Raw genomic sequence first — 22102 nt, 5'->3', positions numbered from 1 at the left:
TCCCCACTAATTTCTAAATGCACAATACACATGATGCTTTCTATTCAGGAAATTCAGCTCTGTGTTGTACTCCCAGACAGACTGAGTGAGGACACACACACACACACACACACACACACACACACACACACACACACACACACTGTAACAAGCTCTGTCTGAACAACATACTAACCCTGCCTACCAGTCAACACTGACCCCAGGTGCACAAGGGGTTATGCTGCTTAGGAATCCCAGCTGCAACATCCACACCAGCCATAGACAAGAGTGTTATACAGTCATACTCCTTGATTGGGCTTTGTTGAGTGTGTGTGTGTGTGTGTGTGTGTGTGTGTGTGTGTGTGTGTGTGTGTGTGAGTGTGAGTGTGAGTGTGAGTGTGTGTGTGTGTGTGTGTGTGTGTGTGTGTGTGTGTGTGTGTGTGTGAGTGTGTGTGTGTGTGTGTGTGCGTGTGTGTGTGTGTGTGTGTACATGTGTGTGTGTGCATATGTGTGTGCTTGTGTGTATGTGTGCACGGGTGCGTGCGTGCAAGCGTGTGTGATCCCGACTGCCCAAAACATTAAACTGTGTTGAAGGCATCTGATCTGGTCATGTGACCCACAGTATGCAGTTGTGTAATGGGGAGATGTAGCACATTCTAGCAGATTCTAGCAGAGCAGGTAGAGATACTGCACCTCATTCTACTAGTCCACGTATAGAAACTGCACCTGATTCTACTGTACTAGCCCAGTTCACTTTGTTTGGATGCCACTCTGCCTCGCTGTCTGTTTCTGCCACTCTGTTTCTTACCCTGTGTCTTTCTCTCTCTCTCACTCTCTCTCTCTCTCTCTCTCTCTCTCTCTCTCTCTCTCTCTCTCTCTCTCTCTCTCTCCTACACTGTTTTCTCAATCCCTCCTCCACTCTCTTTCTCTCTCACTTACTCATTCATTTGCTCTCTCCCTCTCCCTCTCCCTCTCCCTCTTTCTCTCTCTATCCTCCCCCCCTCACTCTATATTCATCCTCTTATCTTTGTCTGTTTCCCTCTCTCTCTTTCTTTTATTCACTCTCTCTGTTTCTCACCCCTCTTTCTCCATCCCTCTTCTTCCTCTATCTCCTTCCTATCTCTGTTTCTTGTCTCTCTCTCTGTCTCTTCCCTCCCTTTCTATCTCTCTCCTGGTCCCTCTGTCTCTTCCCTCCCTTTCTATCTCTCTCCTGGTCCCTCTGTCTCTTTCTTCCTCCTCTATCACCACCCTCTCTCTCTCTGTTTTTCTCACACACACTCTTTTACTTTCTCTCTCTCTCTTTCTCTCTCTCTAACTTTCTTCCTCATCTATCACCATCCTCTCTCGCTCTGTTTTTCCTCATACACACACTCTCTCTCTCTCTCTCTCCCCCTCTCTCTCTCAATTCAATTCAATTCAATTCAAGGATGCTTTATTGGCATGACAAATAAGACATTCATGTTGCCAAAGCAGTCAAACAAATGTATATCATAGTGTAACATTAGCACAGAATGATAATACATACACTGTACACATGCATACATTATACTCTCTGTCCCTCTCTCCGTCCCCAGGCAGACTTCAGTGAGCTGCTGGGCCTGCAGGACTACATGGGGGTGATGATGTTCATCACGTTTGCGGAGGCCGTGGTGCCGGTGTCGGACGAGCGCGTGCTGGTCACCGAGGAGCGCTTCGACGGGGTGGAGGTGGTGCTCTACCAGCCCGCCCAACAGGACAGTGCCCGGCAGGGCAGTGCCCAGCAGGACAGCACCCTACAGGACAGTGCCCAACAGGACAGCACCCAACAGGACAGCGGCAGTGCCCAACAGGACAGCACCCAACAGGGCAGCGCCAGTGCCGAGCTCAGGAGAGCCGTCATCTACTTCCACGGAGGAGGATGGTGCCTGGGTAGCTCCAGTGGGTCCCTTAGGCCACACACACACACACACACACACACACACACACACTGGCGGCTGGCGCTAACACACACACACACACACACACACACACACACACACACACACTGGCGGCTGGCGCTAACACTAATAATACAGTAATAATACAATAACAGTAATAATACTAAAAAGCTTGTTCCCATGAGACATAGACAGCAAATACAGTAACCTATTGGTCAGAAATATTATAACACCCAAACACTACTGTATATTACATGAATATGCAGAGGTTAGTTATTACATAACTACATTCTAGTAATAATACTAAAAAGCTTGCATTAAAGAGGAACTATGCAGGATTGGCGATTTCATCTCTGGTTTCGGTTTCGTTTTTCGTTTTCACTCGTTTTATGCTTGCATTATCTCTGCAGAGCTTCCCCGACAGCTTTAGCGTGTATATTTATACATGTATAGGCTATATTCAAATATATAAATTGCAAGCGTGGTTCTTCGTCTCAGACTTCCAGATGTAAACAAGGAGCGATCGTCTTCTGCATTGTGTGGAGATGTTTGTTTACATGTGCAAGCTGCGACACTCCTTTGGGTACAAAGTCCAGTCTTGAGCTTGTTCCCATGAGACGGGTAACCGAGACAGCAAATACAGTAACTTATTGGTCAGAAATATTATAACACCCAAACACTACTGTATATTACATGAATATGCAGAGGTTAGTTATTACATAACTACATTCTAGTAATAATACTAAAAAGCTTGCATTAATGTACACATCAGAGAGGCCTTAATGTGATTCCTGTTACAAACTAGAAAATGTAATTCCATGGAAGGAATTACCATTGCATGTAAATGCAAAAAGGTTGCTGACTGTGTAAAACATTGTATTAGGCCTAGTTAAAAAGACAACTAGGCTACACAGAAGAATAGATAAATAACTATAACCCAATTACAATTCCACTGAAAAGTCACATTTAAAAAGTGATATATGAAAATGCATATATGTGGATATAGGCTATTATGGAAAATAACTCTTCATTTATTAGAATTTAAAAGACTGACATGAAGTTGCCAACTTCAGACGAGTTGCAAGAGCTGACACTTTAGTAGCCTACATTGAAACGACTGGTAGGATAGCTATAGCCTTCATATCTACACTAATGCAGGTTAAAAGTAGGCCTAGGCCATAGGCTATAGACTTAGACACAATTGGAATACAGAATAGGAATTGGAATACCTACAATCTCAAACAACGCCAATCAACGATGATCAGCAACAGGTAGGATATCTAGCAAATGTAACGTTAGCTTACAGTAGGATATGTTATGCAGGCTATATTACAGGATGACGAGCTAGTATGTTCTTCGAAGTGTCTCCAGGTGTGTGATTGTCCTAATAGGAATGCACAATAAGCTGTTAACAAAGGTTTTTAATTTGTGAATGATACCGAAAGCTTTATTGCCTGGCTGGCAAGTCCCTATAGCTGAAACGACTAGCAGCTAGCTTGCTAACAAACAAACGTGAACATGTTATAGCAATGCAGTTTGTGCTAGAAACGACTGTGAGTAGGCTTGAACCTAAATGTCTATCAGGTTGGACTTCACTTAAAACGCTGGGTGAAGATCGGTGTCGTATAGGCTGCTCTGTGAGATGGCTAAAAGCCCTTGTGTAAGCCCTGTTGGCCTTGCAGCCTACCCGACGTTAAACCTAGCTTTGGTTGTCGTTAGCTAAATACAGTGTTAATTTACGTTGACGTTAGGTTAGATTGTCTTCAGCTGTTGATAACGTTACCGAGAGCAAACCGGTTACTGTAATGATATAAACAAATGTAAGGAGTAGCAGCTAGCCTAACAGGAGACAAGACGACAACGTCCTGGGTTACAGTACAGCTTAATGAGTAGACATAACATTCAGGTTCAGCCTGGTTTAGCGCAGTGGTGGATCCTTGATTACGGACAGCTGAGCACTGACGTAACAGAGGCTTCGTTGCCGCCAAAGCTTCTCAATGTTAACTCTATGAGAGTTTTTAATTCTTTTATCGTAAATATCTTAAAAAGTATTAAGTTCACAACTGTGAAAAATACATTCGTCAAATCTCCGTTACAAGACCTTTGTATGAGTGCTTGAATGACGTCAAACGGTTAAGTGGTTTTAGCGTCAAAAACCGTTGATTTTGGTCGGAAGAAGAATAATCCCCATAATAATAAGAAGAAGAACAGGGATAACAGTACATTGCATTTACATGCAATGTAATTAGCAGTGCTGTTTTCAAAGACACAGAGAGAGAGAGAGAGAGATAGAAAGGAGAGAGAGAGAGAGAGAGAGAGAGAGAGAGAGAGAGAGAGAGAGAGAGAGAGAGAGAGAAAGAGAGAGAGAAAGAAAGAGAGTGGGAGATTGCGTCATTGTGTCGGTATGTTTATTGGTCCATTATCCAGACAGGTTCTTTGGAGTAAACATTGGGCTGACTTGGGCATTGACTCAGACAGATGGCGTCCCCTAACATCACGTCTCCTCAAATCAGTGTTGGCCTTGTCGTAAGAAACAAATAACATATCAATACTGTGGCAGAATTGTGAAATTGAGGTACTTTGTGTCATATACTGTACAATGCTTTTGCTCAAGACAAGTTATTCTCTCTGTTCCAGACGCACAGCATGTGGTCTGAGTTAGTGCTCGTTAAGATGACAGGTCAGCCAGGGCTACAACTAAAAGATTCTTCTAAACAGAACGTTTCAAAACATGGCTGGATTGTGTTAGTCACAGTTTGATTACACTGTTGGCTGATTAAAGCTCAGTCTTCATGCGCATCAATTTATTATTGTTTATTACATACTGTAGATTCACCCACAGCAAAGCCAGAAGGTGATCTCATAAATGGCCAGCAATATATTTCAGATTATTTTAACTGGCATTGTGTTCTGCAGCGTTGTTATGGCGTGCATGTCTAATGATGTGCTAACTGCTGGCTATGCTAAATTACATTAGAGAGAATAAAGGACCGTTCTCCTGCATATCAGCAGAGCTGGAATTGAATTTGCATGTACCAAGGACTCCAAGGTCTTCATAATGGGCCACTGCCGTGATATTTTGCCCCTGGTATAATGCATTAGGACTCTCCATTGCAATGGCCTTTGCAGTTCTTAGCATTTTGACATTTTCATAAGCAGCCTTGATTACTGACCGACACAGTCCCTACTCTGACGCCTGTTATGTTGTTGTTGTTGTTGTTGTTGTCGTTTGTTGTGTTGCTGTTTTTTGAATAATCATTTTCCATCTTGGAGCTGCATCCTTTCCCTGAGCGATGCCACTCTTGTGCTGTGAGGCGGCTGGGCGGCGACCACGGCTGTGGTCACGGCAGCTGTGCCATGTCCCGCTCGCTCTGTCCGGTTGCCATGCGTCCTCTGTGTGGCCATTGTGACATCAGCAGGGCGCCGGCCAGACGGTCCAGTCCAGCACAGACATGGTGTTGTGTCCGTTAGGAAGAGGGACGCCGGTGCAACGCAGATGTCTTCTTTTTTAGTATTTATTTGATGCAAAACATTGACTAACGTTTCGACGTTACAAACATCCTCATCAGAGTCCTTGGTGTTGTGTCCACTTCTTACCACCGACTCTCTTATCATTTCTTGCTCTTCCTCAGTGTGTGCGTGTATAGGTGTTTGTGCACATGTGGAAGTGTGTGTGTGTGTGTGTGTGTGTGTGTGTGTGTGTGTGTGTGTGTGTGTGTGTGTGTGAGTGTGTGTGTCCATTGTACTGTATGTGTATGTGAGTGAGAAGTGAGAACATGCCTGTGTGCCTATGTCCTTTATACACATAATCATGTGTGTGTATTTGTTCTCCCTCTCTCTCTCTCCCTCTTTCTCTCCCTCTTTCTCCCTCTTTCTCTCTTTCTCTCCCTTCCTGTCTCTCTCTCTCTCCCTCTCTCTCTCTCTCTTTCTCTCTCTTCTTCTCTCTCTCTCTCCCTCTCTCTATCCCTCTCTATCTCTCTCTCTCTCCCTCTCTCTCTCTCTCGCTCTCTCTCTCTCAGGAATGAGCCCTTACGTCCTCTTGGCTCGTCAGATGGTGACGGAGCTGAATGCGGTGGTTGTGTCTGTTGAGTAAGTGCTCGTCTCTCGCTGTGTGTGCTGCTGACACTGCGTGCCCCTCCGCTGCCCCCGTCTGCCCTCTTCCCCTGGGGTCATGACCTCTGTCAGCCAGGGCAGTAGGTCAAAGGTCAACATTTGATTAGATGTCCATGCTGAAGAGGGGTCCATGCGTAGAGGTGTGTTGCTATCGCTAACAGCATTTACTGACAGCATTTACAGGAGAAAGTCAAGGAGGGGGAGAGGGGATCAAGGGGACACAGAGAGGATCGAAGAGAGAAAACCCTGACTCAGACATATACTCTATACACCATAGGAGTTATTATTTCATATATATTATGCGTCATAGGAGATATTTGAGACCTTTCATGAGTCGGTCCTATCCAGTTCTGTGATTTTTGTCTCCTGTTTCTTTCACAAGTGCTCATACACTGAGATGGGTGAGTGAGTTGTGGTTAGGTGGATATGGATGTTAGGGTTTGGTGTATGTGAGTTTTATAGTTTGGTGTGTATGTGTGTTGTGGTTTGGTGTGTATGTGTGTTGTAGTTAGGTGGGTATGGGTGTTGTGGTTTGGTGTGTATGGGTGTTGTGGTTAGGTGTGTATGGGTGTTGTGGTTTGGTGTGTAAGGGTGTTGTGGTTTGGTGTGTATGGGTGTTGTGGCAGGTGGGTATCGGTGGTGGGGGGCAAACAGTATTGTCCAGGGCCAGTTTGCCCCCTATCTCAGTGCTGTGTTTACCGTGGCGCAGAGGCCCTGGCAGACTGTTGCCCCAGACAGGTTTTCTTTAGAGCTCTGCCAGGCCTCTGCTGTCTAAGCAGAACTGCAGTCCCCTCATGCTCTCTCACACAGGCCTCGTCACCCACAACGACATTGCAGTGCTCAATTAGCATGAGATCTCCGAGCTCCCGCTGTGCGCACCCCCCCCTGCCCCCCCCTGCCTCGCCTCGTCTCGCCTCGCCTGCCAGCCTGCGCTCTACAGTATCTATCTATCTAGAACTTTCTCTCTATCCGTTGCTCCTTCCCTCCTTGTCTCGTTTCGTCTTTAACACTAGAAGCGCCGCGCCGTTCTGACCTATACCTAGAAGCGCCGCACCCCGGTCATTTGACCGCTTTGACGACCTACTAGAAGCGCCGTGCTGTTGTGAACTACTTAAAGGGATAGTTCGGATTTTAAGACACGAAGTTATATGGGTTCCCCGTCAGCAACGTTGTGCATCAGCACTGACTTACCCCGCAACAGCGTCCTGTGAGCCGAGATCCAGCCGATTTTTGATGCTGAAGAAAGTAGTCCGGCAAGTTTCTGGGGTCACGAAAGTAAAGTGTTTTTCTTCTCAAAACCATATGCGTTCAAAAGAGTGATATATTTGCACCACAAAAACGTTGTCCAGGAAAAATTCAAACCTCGCTATCACTTATTTATTTTTCTCGATTCCTATCACTGCGCGCTACTGACAGCTGGACAACGTTTTTGTGGTGCAAATATATCACTCTGTTGAACGCATATGGTTTTGAGAAGAAAAACACCTTACTTTCGTGACCCCAGAAACTTGCTGAAGAAAATAGTCCGGCATCAAAAACGATCAAAAACCGGCTGGATCTCGGCTCACAGGACGCTGTCGGGGGGCAAGTCAGTGCTGATGCACAACGTTGCTGACAGGGAACCCATATAACTTTGTGTCTTAAAACCCGAACTATCCCTTTAAAGCGCGGCGAGGCGGTCAAAAGACCGCTGAGTCCTTAGACTGGGAGGCTGTTACTTACACAAAATGATCGCTAGATGGCGCTTCGTGCACGAATCAAAACGTTTGGTCATAAATTCAGTTTGCACTAGTATCATTCGTGTCAGACCGTGTTGTTGATAGTCTGTGGTTGTTTCATTATGACATACAGCACGTTCGAGTTATCTGTTTATTTAGTTGTGTTGATTTGTGTTGTTTGAGGTAAAAACTCTGGAAGAGTTCTTGAACAAACCTTAAGCAAACTTGACTTTCAACTAAAATGCTCTAAAAGTGAATGGGTGGCTAGTTCCAATTCACTCCCCAAATTCACTTCTATTCATTTAATAGGTAGCCTATCTGTTTGCGCCGCCGAAAATGAACAGTCTGCCGACAATGAACAGTCTGGTTTCAATTACACAGTAGCCAGGATTTCAGGCCGCATTTTACAGGCTACCGTGACTTTCTAAAACATTTTTTATTCATTTAGGGAGAAGCATCTTATAGGGTCTAGCTACATCGGAGGGAGGGAGGGAGAGAGCTATGCTGAGCAGAAAGATATTCTCCGTTTTGTGAATGTATGATATGTTTGCATGTCTGCTGAAAAAAGGCAATGGGCCTATTGTTTCTACAATTTAAGCTAACGTCTACGTGAATTCGAGATCCAGCATTGAGATACACATTTTAACTGAACTGTGGAGGAGAACTGTAGCCCACTGGTTAGAGCTTTGGCCTCATATCTAAAGGCTTGCTGGTTCGAATCCCGACTTGTTCATGACGGAAGTTCTTTTAAGCAAGGCATCAATAAAAGGCTATGTTCTGTTTTTTCTATTCACACAACTACACGCACGCTGGCGAATTCGAACATTCTGAAATGCGCATAGGCTATGCGATGAAACATGTTTGCGCATTCTTTCACGAGTTGCCTAAATAGCCATGCCTACAGCCTAGCTAGCCTATGCACAGAGAGAGGCGGTGGGGGTGGGGAGGCAGTTAATTGTCCTCGATGCGCGGTGATGTCTGTAGTAGCCTAGCCTAGACGAGTGTATGGGGGAGGGGGAATGGTCGGTTTCAAATAGGCTATGTTGCAATGGATAGTGTGTTATGTATAGACCCCGAAGCCATTTGCTTTGAGAATAACGGCTGGCTGATGAAGTAGTTGGCTGGCTAGCTGGCCCAGCCAAAACCTAAATGAGGCTGCAGCCGCCAACGTTTTCACGACTGATCATGGCTTTAGTTGCCACTTCATGTATACAGATGTCTATATTGTACTAGATCTCAACACACAATGTTATTGTATTGTTTTGGACAACGTTCTGCACGTTTCACTTCAATGTAGACTGTATGCGTTGTGAACAGGAAAGAAAACGGTGGAAGTCGCATCACGGACTTCTGTTTTGTTCTGTAATACCTCTATAATATCCTCTAGCCGCTATAGTAGCCTATTTCTATAGCAATCTTGTAGTACTTCTGTAGTATGTCCCAATTTACTAGCCTATAGTATTCCTATAAGATTCCTATAAGATTCCTACAATATTTAGTCCCAAAATACTATAAGATTCCTATAGTACTTTTTCGTAGCCTAATAACCTATCGCGTTCAATGTTGTAAATCCGTCTGTTCCAGAATATTTGGTTCATAATCATCAATCTTTGGTTTTGGTGTTTGTGCAACCTGGCCCTGAAGATTTAACAAAAGTCTGACTAGCCCTACGTAGGAATTAGGAAAGTATGTAAGGCGAGATCAAGATTAGGCTACGTTGCTTGCTTCTTTCCCCAATGTCAACTCACTGAGTTCTGTAGCCTAAATCGTAGCAACGAGCACAATACTGATGTGGTGTGTCCAGTGGGAAAATCTCATGTAGCCTAATTTCTAGGCTCGTTTATTTTTCGCGTGTCTCTATGATATAATTATTTTTAGATGCAAAAAGTCTAACTGGCTTAGTCAAAGTCTGTCAGATGGCGGCTCAATTTGGCTAGTATTGTGATTCATCCGTTTATTTCAGATAGTTTGTTATGAAAAACCATTAACAAAAAATAATTGTTCGTCGACGTTGAAAAACAGTCTGCGAATTCAGTCTATATAAGCTACATTTTTTCGCTCGTGCCAAGCTGCGAACCCAGGTCTCCTGCGTAGTGGTCGAGAGAATTAACGTTGCGCCACTGAATGAATGCACCACAACATTTTGGAAATATATTTCTTTGTCCAGCAAATAGGCTATGTAAGAAAATGCTTATCAGTCTGAGCTTTAAAAGATAGCCTACAAATAGAAGATAAGATACAACTATGAATGTACGTAGGCATACGCGCCCTACGTACATAAATAGGCTTCGACGAATTTCAGCTGAAAATATTTTTTACACACGTAGGCCTGCCTAATAGAACAACGTCGCAGAACAACGTTTTCAAAACAAACTCGCATTTTACCACTGTAAATCGCCTCCATAGACTATGTCATGTAAATGAAAAATAGTTATTAAAATAAATCACATAATACATATTGCACATATAAACTATATGTTTTATGGTAAAATATTATTCTCATGCCAAATGACCGCAGCCCGGCCGTTCTAGGTATATCTAGGTCAAACCTACACGGCGCTTCTAGTAATACGCGTCAGCGGTCAAATGACTGGTGCTTGGCGCTTCTAGTGTTAAGAGGCAGCACTATTGTCTGGTGGGTAACTCCCCTCGCTGCTAGAGTAGGTCCCACATGTTGACCTGTGTTGTAAGTCTGTTTCCCTGTCTCTCTGTCTGTCTGTCTGTCTATCTGTCTGTCTGCCTGTCTGCCTGATTAACTGTCTGTCTGCCTGTCTGCCTGATTAACTGTCTGTCTGTCTGTCTGTCTGTCTGTCTCACTGACTGCTTACTTGTCTATCAGTCTGTCTGTCTGATGGGCTGACTGACTGACTGACTGATTGACTAAAAGTGTCCATTCGTCTGATACTGCTACCCAGCTGCATCCTTTATGTAGGGGAATGCACATTCTATTCTAGAGTCTAGTCTTAATGGGATCGAAAAATGGCTGCTGTCCAGACCTGTCCGGTTGAGTTATCGTCTCCGTCACGGTGAATTGATTTGGTCAGTAAGAAAAAAATAATACATTTTAAAAAAAATCGAAATAATTAGCATCTCCCACACAGATCTGGCACGGTTACTCTCCCGGTTGGTTACGCCTCTCTCTGAGGCAACGGCCTGGCTGTGGTTCAGCTGTGCATGTCCATGCCCTCACTAGTGCAGCTCCATCCCCTCTCCTCCCTCCCCTTGGCCCTCACTAGTGCAGCTCCATCCCCTCTCCCCCCTCCCCTTGGCCCTCACTAGTCCAGCTCCATCCCCTCTCCTCTTGGCCCTCACTAGTCCATCCCCTCTCCCCTTGACCCTCACTAGTGCAGCTCCATCCCCTCTCCTCTTGACCCTCACTAGTGCAGCTCCATCCCCTCTCCTCCCCTTGGCCCTCACTAGTCCAGCTCCATCCCCTCTCCTCCCCTTGGCCCTCAGTAGTCCAGCTCCATCCCCTCTCCCCTTGGCCCTCACTAGTCCATCCCCTCTCCCCTTGGCCCTCACTAGTCCATCCCCTCTCCTCCCCTTGGCCCTCACTAGTCCATCCCCTCTCCTCCCCTTGGTCCTCAGTAGTCCAGCTCCATCCCCTCTCCTCTTGGCCCTCAGTAGTCCAGCTCCATCCCCTCTCCTCCCCTTGGCCCTCACTAGTCCAGTTCCATCCCCTCTCCTCTCCCCTTGGCCCTCACGGAGGTGCATTCAAGTTCAACGAACTTAGGCGAACATAGGCGAACATTTGCGAACGTTCGCTAACAGTATTCCGTTAGCCTTGAGTTTTTGGCGAACGTTTGCTAACAATCGCGAACAGTCTGAGGAGGTGGTGCGCCGCGAACATACAGTGAAACTGGACGTGAGTTTGACAAACGCAATAATGCAATTACTGTTAGAATGGAATGTTAACACCAAATCGTTCAAATTTAACTGTTCAAAGAAAACATGTTCACCACGAACGTTCGCCACTGTTTGCCAAATTTGAACCCACCTCAGCTCCATCCCCTCTCCCCTCTCCTCTTGGCCTCTCCGCAGCGTAAACACCAGGGAGATAAGGTGAGCTAGTGGGAGGCCGAGCGGAGCTCAAGCCTTTGAACCAGCGGAGGGAGTGAAGCAGTGTGAGAGTGTGTGTGTGTCATTTCTCATCGTGATTACTCCGGCTCAGATGGGTGCTGCGATCCTCATGTTTTTTTTAGTGCTAAGGACTGTATTTTTAGCTCTTTTTTTTCCAGCCGGGCTTCTCTCTGAGGTAGTCTCCAGCTCACAGGCCAGAGCACCTCTCCGTTTTCTGTTTTCGTTTCGCTCAGGTGGACTTATTTTACCTGTGTGTCAGCATTTTGCACGTATACTGTAGGTTTTTTTTCTAGTCAAGTCTGTACATGTAAAACGACTGAGCAAAAGGTGAAAGGTGCTACATTCAAAAAGGTCATTTTGCACATCCCCAACAGTTGTATTCATCAGCCCTGAATCTTTAACAGGCTCCTGACTGAATGTGTCTTATAACTATGTGTGAGTCCTATCTGACTACGAGTGTGTCCTATCTGACTACAGTATGTGTGTGTCCTATCTGACTGTGTGTGTGTCCTATCTGACTATGTGTGAGTCCTATCTGACTATGTGTGTGTCCTATCTGACTATGTGTGTCCTATCTGACTGTGTGTGTCCTATCTGACTATGTGTGTGTCCTATCTGACTGTGTGTGTGTCCTACATGATGTTTTCTGTCTCATCTGACTGTATTTGTCACTTGTGACAGAGTCTGTCCTACCTGATGAGTCTGTCCCATCTAAGTGTGTGTGTGTGTGTGTGTGTGTGTTTGTTGTTTTACTGTGTCCTACTTACTGAATCTGTTTCACCTGAATGTCCTATCTGAATGTCTCTCTCCTATCCGAATGTCTCTATCCTATCTGAATGTCTCTGTCCTATCTGAATGTCTATCTGAACATCTCTGTCCTCCAATATGAATGTCTCTATCCTATCCGAATGTCTCTATCCTATCCGAATGTCTATCCCATCCAAATGTCTCTATCCTATCCGAATGTCTCTATCCTATCTGAACATCTCTGTTCTATCTGAATGTCTCCATCCTCCAATCTGAATGTCTCTATCCTATCCGCATGTCTCTATCCTATCCGCATGTCTCTGTGCTATCCGCATGTCTCTATCCTCCTGTCTGAATGTGTGTATCCAAGCGGAATGCCTCTAACCGGATCTCCACCACTCCCACAGATACCGCTTGGCTCCAGCGCACCACTTCCCGGTGCCGTTTGAGGACGTGTACCGGGTGGTGAAGCACTTCCTGCAGGCCGGAGTTCTGGCCCAGTACCAGGTGGACCCGCGCCGCATCGCCGTCTCAGGAGACAGCGCCGGAGGAAACCTGGCAGCTGCCGTCGCCCAGCAGGTACTCACAAGACACTGTAGACGGGTAGGAAGGATAGAGAGAGAGAGAGAGAGAGAGAGAGAGAGAGAGATAGAGATAGAGATAGAGATAGATAGATAGATAGATAGATAGATAGATAGATAGAGAGATAGATAGATAGATAAATAGATAGATAGATAGATAGATGGATAGATTTTGTAGAGAGAAATAAATAGAAAGTGAGAGAGAGATAGATAATAGAGAGAGATAGAGAGAGAGAGAGGGGGGGAGGGGTCCGTCCAAGCTAGCTGTTATGTCAAACATGGTGGTTAGCTATTAAAATAACTGCTCGGCAGAGGGTAATTGTGAACATCAGTTTTTTGGAGGTAATTGCCTACTAAAATGTGTAATAAAAACATGATGATTTTGAATTAGTAAAGGCTCATAATGGTAACAATTGTTGGAGACAATTTCACAAATTTTCTAAAGCTGCTTTGGCAAAGTGTTCAATGTGGATACCAGTCCAGGCCTGGCTTAGATTATCCAATTTGCCTGAGCAAAAGATGGACATGTGCAAGGACATTTTTGACATTGTAAGTGCACAGAATGTTCCGAGTTGTGTTATGTTTGATGCAGTGGACTTTCATTTTGCCTCAGGCTTTGGAGTAACGAATGTTTACTTTCAACTTCTCAGGCTGTATCTATTGTATATTTTGTCAGGTGCATGTTTATTACCTCTGGTCACTCACACAAACACACACACACACACACACACACACACACACACACACACACACACACACACACACACACACACACACACGCATACATGCAAATAGACACAGGTAGATACATGCATGCAGATACACAAATGCATGCATACACATGTCACAGTAGGTCTGGCACAGAACCTCCTTTCTGATTGATTCTAGAACATTCTGGTGAAGTCAAGTGAGTAGGATTTAGCCAATGCCTCTATCCCAACAGGGACTCAGGAGTAGGGACTCAGGAGATCAGTAGGGACTCAGGAGAGGAGTAGGGACTCGGGAGAGGAGTAGGGACTTGGAAGAGGAGTAGGGATTCAGGAGAGGTGTAGGGACTCAGGAGAGGAGTAGGGACTCAGGAGAGGAGTAGGGAATCGGGAGAGGAGTAGGGACTCAGGAGAGGAGTAGGGACTCAGGAGTAGGGACTCAGGAGAGGAGTAGGGACTCAGGAGAGGAGTAGGGATTGGGAGAGGAGTTGGGATTCAGGAGAGGAGTAGGGACTTGGGAGAGGAGTAGGGACTCAGGAGAGGAGTAGGGACTCAGGAGAGGAGTAGGGATTGGGAGAGGAGTTGGGATTCAGGAGAGGAGTAGGGACTTGGGAGAGGAGTAGGGACTCAGGAGAGGAGTAGGTACTCAGGAGAGGAGTAGGGACTTGTCAGCATCAGACCTGGGCCTGAACTTCACCTTGCGCTGATGCCACTCCCTCCATCCATGCCTGTAATTCTAAAGATGATGATTGTAAGAAAGTTCTAGAAGGTTGTTTCTGAGCGTGGTTCTAATCTAGTTCTAGAAGGTTGTTTCTGAGTGTGGTTCTAATCTAGTTCTAGAAGGTTGTTTCTGAGCGTGGTTCTAATCTAGTTCTAGAAGGTTGTTTCTGAGTGTGGTTCTAATCTAGTTCTAGAAGGTTGTTTCTGAGTGTGGTGCTAATCTAGTTCTAGAAGGTTGTTTCTGAGTGTGGTTCTAATCTAGTTCTAGAAGGTTGTTTCTGAGCGTGGTTCTAATCTAGTTCTAGAAGGTTGTTTCTGAGCGTGGTTCTAATCTAGTTCTAGAAGGTTGTTTCTGAGCGTGGTTCTAATCTAGTTCTAGAAGGTTGTTTCTGAGCATGGTTCTAATCTGTAGTTCTCGACCCCACAGCTGCAGCAGGATCCAGAGCAGCAGGTGGAGCTGAAGGCCCAGGTTCTGTTGTACCCGGCGGTCCAGGCTCTGGACCTGAACACCCCGTCCTACCGGCAGAACCAGCACATGCCCATCCTGCCCCGCACGCTGATGGTGCGCTTCTGGAGCGAGTACTTCACCAGCGACAAGTCCCTGTTCACGGCCATGCTGGCCAACGCCCACAACGGGCCCGAGTCCGCCTCCCTGCTCAAGTTCGCCGACTGGGGCGCCTTCCTGCCCGAGCGCTTCCGCAGCGGTTACAACTACACGGCGCCGCCGGTGGTCCCCGCGGCGACGACCTCTACCCCGGCGGTGGCGGCGACGGCGGCGTCGGACGGCGTGCTCCGGAGCGTGAGCGACCCGCGGGCCTCTCCGCTGCTGGTGCCGGACTCGGCGCTGGTGGGGCTGCCCCGGGCCTACGTGCTGACCTGCGAGTACGACGTGCTGCGCGACGACGGCGTCATGTACGCCACGCGGCTGCGACGGGCCGGCGTGCCCGTCACGCACCAACACTACGCATCCGGCTTCCACGGAGCCTTCATGTTCACCACGTGGCCCGCCGAGTTCGCCCTCGCCCACCGCATGACGGACAACCTCCTGCACTGGCTCAAGGCCAACCTCTGAACACACACACACACACACACACACACACACACACACACACTCCCATGCCACCACCAACATCAACATCAACAACACCAACAACACATTTGGCAAACATAAGGACGAACAACACATAAGGACAAACAACCTCCTGCACTGGCTCAAGGCCAACCTCTGAACACACACACACACACACACACACACACACACACTCCCATGCCACCACCAACATCAACATCAACAACAGCAACAACACATTTGGCAAACATAAGGACGAACAACACATAAGGACAAACAACCTCCTGCACTGGCTCAAGGCCAACCTCTGAACACACACACACACACACACACACACACACACACACTCCCATGCCACCACCAACATCAACATCAACAACAGCAACAACACATTTGGCAAACATAAGGATGAACAACACATAAGGACAAACAACCTCCTGCACTGGCTCAAGGCCAACCTCTGAACACACACACACACACACACACACACACACACTCCCATGCCACCACCAACATCAACATCAACAACAGCAACAACACATTTGGCAAACATAAGGACGAACAACACATAAGGACAAACAACCTCCTGCACTGGCTGAAGACCAACCTCTGAACACACACACACACACACACACACACACACACACACACACACACACACTCCCATGCCACCACCAACATCAACATCAACAACAGCAACAACACATTTGGCAAACATAAGGACGAACAACACATAAGGACAAACAACCTCCTGCACTGGCTCAAGGCCAACCTCTGAACACACACACACACACACACACACACACACACACTCCCATGCCACCACCAACATCAACATCAACAACAGCAACAACACATTTGGCAAACATAAGGACGAACAACACATAAGGACAAACAACCTCCTGCACTGGCTCAAGGCCAACCTCTGAACACACACACACACACACACACACACACACACACACTCCCATGCCACCACCAACATCAACATCAACAACAGCAACAACACATTTGGCAAACATAAGGATGAACAACACATAAGGACAAACAACCTCCTGCACTGGCTCAAGGCCAACCTCTGAACACACACACACACACACACACACACACACACTCCCATGCCACCACCAACATCAACATCAACAACAGCAACAACACATTTGGCAAACATAAGGACGAACAACACATAAGGACAAACAACCTCCTGCACTGGCTCAAGGCCAACCTCTGAACACACACACACACACACACACACACACTCCCATGCCACCACCAACATCAACATCAACAACAGCAACAACACATTTGGCAAACATAAGGACGAACAACACATAAGGACAAACAACCTCCTGCACTGGCTCAAGGCCAACCTCTGAACACACACACACACACACACACACACACTCCCATGCCACCACCAACATCAACATCAACAACAGCAACAACACATTTGGCAAACATAAGGACGAACAACACATAAGGACAAACAACCTCCTGCACTGGCTGAAGACCAACCTCTGAACACACACACACACACACACACACACACACACACACACACACACACACACACACACACACACACACACACACACTCCCATGCCACCACCAATATCAACATCAACAACAACAACAACACATTTGGCAAACATAAGGACGAACAACCTTCTTCACTGGCTCAAGACCAACCTCTGAACACACACACACACACACACACGCACACACACACACACACACATACACACTCACACTCCCATGCCACCAACATCAACATCAACATCAACATCAACAACAACAACAACAGCAACAGCTACACATCTCGTAAACATAAGGACGACCAGCATAGTCACGTCTTGCTTCTCTTTGTCCCATTCTCCGCACTGCTTTGTGTTAGTGGATTCTGGCTGTGGCTTTGGCATCAACATGAATTAACATAGATATGGCTTTTACTGTAGGTGCTGCCAGAGGAAATGATTTTACCGGCACTTTTTTTTATTATTTCAGTGTCCCTTATAAAACCAAATGAGTAGGTATAGTGCACTTCACAGTGTCGCCATTATAATATTATTATCAGCAGTGAGTTCCTAAGACATTTCTTGATATCAGTGATTATTGATCACTTACCGATTATCAGTGACACGGAAATATCCACTTCTCTGTGCACTCCAAGGATGCTGCTTCGGACAATAAACAAATCATGATAGGATACTCTATCAATATTCTTTGTTTACAGACTTGCAACACACTCTGTGGTTGTCAATAATGTGTCACTTATTACTTACGTATAGTTGATGACTTTATTCTTACCGTGCTTTTGATTTGTGCTTGGAGTTGAATTTCTGTCATTTTTGAATCATTGGAAAAGATAAGGGTGATTTTTTGTAATCATTGGAAAAGATAAGGGTGATATTTGTGGGACCAGAACAAACAACATTATCCTCGTTTGTTTTCATTTGCTTGAGGATTTGGCAACGTCAGTGCAGGAGTTAAAGCTCATGTGATATGGACTTATACTTTACCTCATTCATTGTTCTTTTGCTCTCTCATACACACACTGTTGCTCCTTTTTTTGCACTCTTCTTTCTTTCTCTCATTCCCACAAGGTGTCTCCCTCATCCCTCCTTCTCTTTGTGAATTTATTTTCTGTCTGTCTGTCTGTGTCTATCTGTCTCTCTATCTCTCTCCATCTACTGTATGTATGTATCTATTTATCTATCTATCTGTCTATCTCTATCTATCTATCTTTCTGTCTGTCTATCTGTCTCTCTAACTATCTCTCTCTCTCTATCTATATATCTCTCTCTGTCTATCTATCTATCTATCTATCTATCTATCTATCTGTTGATATATGTCTATCTATCTTTCTGTCTGTCTCCCCTTATTTCCCTCTTTCCCTATAAACACATAATGCCTCAGTTCAGTTTAGAATCCTGGCTGTTACATCGGATGACCTTCTGTTGTCCTCCTCCTGTGTCCGAGTCAGGCGAGCTCTCACTGGACATGGTGATGGAATTTCAAGGATGTCTCCGCTCCGCACGTTTGTCTCATCTCAAAGGACACATTGCAAATGGCCGTTCGCCATGTCCGTTTGTGCTCTGCGTTTGCTACAGTAAATATATATATCGATGTCACTGTCCTCCCGTTTTGAAGCAGTTTTCTAGTAGACAGCTCTGCGCTCAGCTTTAGTGTATATATTTTTACATTTTCATCTTCAGCCATTAGGGAACATCCAGGCAAAATGTTCATTTTAGTGTTTTGTTTTTTCTTGTTAAACTTGCCGGTTTCACCAGCACCAACAACAACAAAAAAGGAAGATGAAATCCACAAAACAATGTGGTTTGTTTTTATTCTTTGTCTCTCATGGGGAAAGTGTGGTACATTTGAATAATTCATTTGCTGACAATAAAGTGATCCAAATGGTTGGCCTTTCCCAGTGTTTGACTTCAAATGATGAAGTTTGGTCACGGATATTTATGTGCCCATGGGCGCTCAAGTTTGTTTGTGTGTGTGTGTGTGTGTGTGTGTGTGTGTTGTTGGCCATGAGGGGTGCATGTGTGTGTGGGTGTGTGTGTGTGTGTGTGGGTGTGTTGACCATGAGGGGTGCATGTGTGCGTGTGTACTGCATGTGTGTGTGTGTGTGTGTGTGTGTGTGTTGTCCATGAGGGTGGAATCCCAGTTGAGCCGTCCCAGTGCTGCATTTCCTGAATGGGATCAGTGACCTGAGGTCACCCAGAGGAGAGCAGGCTCAGAAAATCTGCTGAGCTATGTCCCCCTCACACACACACACACACACACACACACACACACACACATAAGCACACACACACACACACACACACACACACATGCATATCCACCTGCACAGCATATGTGTGTGTGTGTGTGTGTGTGTGTGTGTGTGTGTGTGTGTGTGTGTGTGTGTGTGTGTGTGTGTGTGTGTGTGTGTGTGTGTGTGTGTGTGTGTGCATGTGTTTGCATGCATTTGCATGTGTGTGTGTGTGTGTTTGTGTGTATTGCTCTCAGCATTTCCATGATTTCCTCTAGCTGCTGCCTCTATCCAAAACCACAAACAAATTAGAGGTAACATTCCAGCTCCACGGCAACGGAGACCTTAGCGTAGCAACCGAGCTACGCTAACTTAGTGTACTACACCTTTTACAGATAACAGAGGAGGAGATTGCAGAAAGTTACACTAACTTACACATTAGTAATAGTAACGCAATGCTACCTTCACAAACACCACATGCTCTAACTTAGTGTGAAACAACTTTTACAAACACCAGAGGAGGAGATTGCAGAAATGCAGAGGTGTGAAAATCCTGCCACATTTAGGTTCACCAACTTCACCCATTCACTTAGTCAGCTGATCTTCAGCTTAATAGTGAAATCATGTGAGTTGAGTGCACTGAGAGAGCCATGGCTGGACTTTTACCTTCAGCAGAAATATGAGTACTACCAGCAGGAGACGGAGATGAGAAGAGAGAAAGGGCAAAGTAAGTGCATGTGTGTGTAACCTGCGTTGTGTGGAACCACAGTGAGTGTGTGTGTGTGTGTGTGTGTGTGTGTGTGTGTGTGTGTGTGTGTGTGTGTGTGTGTGTGTGTGTGTTTGTGTAATGATAAGGCGTGTTAGGTTTGTTATGTGTTAGGAGAGTAGGTACTCTCACTCGAGCGTACAGGTGTCGGAGGGGACAGGTGATAGACGCAGCCCTGATGAACGCAGAGTGAGTGAGAGAGCCAGCTTACGGTGCCACCTGGTCACTCTGGCTTTAAGCCTACCTTGCACTGACAGACTTTCACAAGATTTGAGAAAGATTGTAGTAGGAGCTCCCACTTCGACAGGCGTTCCAGTGCATCTTTCGTAGTTGGAGGTAGGATAAATCCCATATCCCACTAGTTTAAATGCTGTCTGGAATGCACCATAAGCCTACCTTACACTGACAGACTTTGACAAGATTTGAGAAAGATTGTAGTCTTTTGAGTAAAGCTTGAATGAGGGGCATTAGTCAAAAGACTACAATCTTTCAAGAATCTTTCCCAGGGTCAGGTCCCTGGTCACTGGACACCGGCTACACTCTACCCACTGTACCCCCCCCCGGGGGTTCGTTAAGTGGGCTAGTGTTCCTCTGACAATGTCCCTCTGTCCTGCTGGCCCATTCACACACCACACACACACACACACAGCTGGGGCACATGGTCTACACATATGCTGATTGTTGAATGAGTTAGTGTGTGTGTGTGTGTGTGTGTGTGTTTGATATTATGGGCATGTGTGTGTCTGTGTGTGTGTGTGTGTGTGTGTGTGTGTGTGTGTGTGTGTGTGTGTGTTGGCCATAAGGGGTGCAAATGTGTGTGTGTGTGTGTGTGTGTGTGCTGATCCTCATACCGTGCTTCAAATAAGCATGCGTGTTTATGCCTGCATGTTGTAGCTCTTTACTACAGCTGAGCTGGGATTACCTCTGGTGTGTTGCCCCAAACACTGTGTTTTATGTTTCCCTTATTGCCCCCGTCCTCACTGCCCCTGCTGTCTAAGGGCTCGCGCTGGCCTTGGCCATACTGCACAGGTGCGCCTTTCCCAGATTCGTTAAGAAGCTCTCAAGTGCTAAGAAGTTCTTAGGAGAGTTCTTAGAACGTTCTTAGAGCGCTCCTAAGAAGTTCTTAGTACTTAAGAGCTCCTAAACGAATCTGGGAAACCCGGCCCAGGGCCTTTTCCACTGCATGGTATCAGTTCGACTCGACTCTACTCTTTTTTTTTTTTTAAAGTATACTTTTTTGGCCTTTTTATGGCTTTAATTGGATAGGACAGAGATACAGACAGGAAGTGAGTGGGAGAGAGAGTTGGGGTGGGATCCGGAAAGGACCACGGGGCGGGAATCAAAGCCGGGTCGCCGGCGTATGCCCATAAGCTAGCCGATTGCCATAGCAACGTTGAAGAAAACAACTCGTCATTAACGTCACCTTTTGGCATCGCCTCAGCTCGCTTGGAACCTAAATGGTGGTGATACGAAAGATCCTTCATTACTGACTCCGCTTTAACCCTCTCTGGTGATACGAAAGATCCTTCATTACTGACTCCGCTTTAACCCTCTCTGGTGATACGAAAGATCCTTCATTACTGACTCCGCTTTAACCCTCTCTGGTGATACGAAAGATCCTTCATTACTGACTCCGCTTTAACCCTCTGGTGATACGAAAGATCCTTCATTACTGACTCCGCTTTAACCCTCTCTGGTGATACGAAAGATCCCTCATTACTGACTCCGCTTTAACCCTCTCTGGTGATACCAAAAGTAGTAGCAGGTCGCAGTTTTTGCCAACGGACAATCTAAGAAAGCGAGTAGAGTCGAGTCGAGTTGATAACATGAGATGGAAAAGCCCTAAGCTCAACACCACGCTAAGCTCAACCTCTTACCGACGTTCGTTATCCTTGGGGTCAATTTGACCCCAGCTAACAAAACTCTCAAAAAATGATTGA

The 22102-nt window shown here is 46.0% G+C and overlaps 1 protein-coding gene across 1 annotated transcript in view; it reads left to right on the top strand.

Moving 5' to 3' along the window:
• aadac (arylacetamide deacetylase) overlaps nucleotides 1-15633 on the top strand; it is a 16409-nt gene extending 776 nt beyond the window's left edge. Inside the window, exons 2-6 of the mRNA XM_062552838.1 lie at nucleotides 1554-1713; nucleotides 1828-1896; nucleotides 5915-5984; nucleotides 12961-13132; nucleotides 14989-15633. Coding sequence (XP_062408822.1) covers nucleotides 1554-1713; nucleotides 1828-1896; nucleotides 5915-5984; nucleotides 12961-13132; nucleotides 14989-15633 — 1116 coding nt within the window. The remainder of the gene's footprint in view (nucleotides 1-1553; nucleotides 1714-1827; nucleotides 1897-5914; nucleotides 5985-12960; nucleotides 13133-14988) is intronic.
• Nucleotides 15634-22102: the final 6469 nt, after the last annotated feature.

Source organism: Sardina pilchardus, chromosome 13 (assembly GCF_963854185.1).
Source record: "Sardina pilchardus chromosome 13, fSarPil1.1, whole genome shotgun sequence".
Classification (NCBI taxonomy): Eukaryota; Metazoa; Chordata; class Actinopteri; order Clupeiformes; family Clupeidae; genus Sardina; species Sardina pilchardus.
The sequence above is the reverse complement of the archived record's forward strand: the minus strand, read 5'-3'. Positions and strand labels throughout refer to the sequence as shown.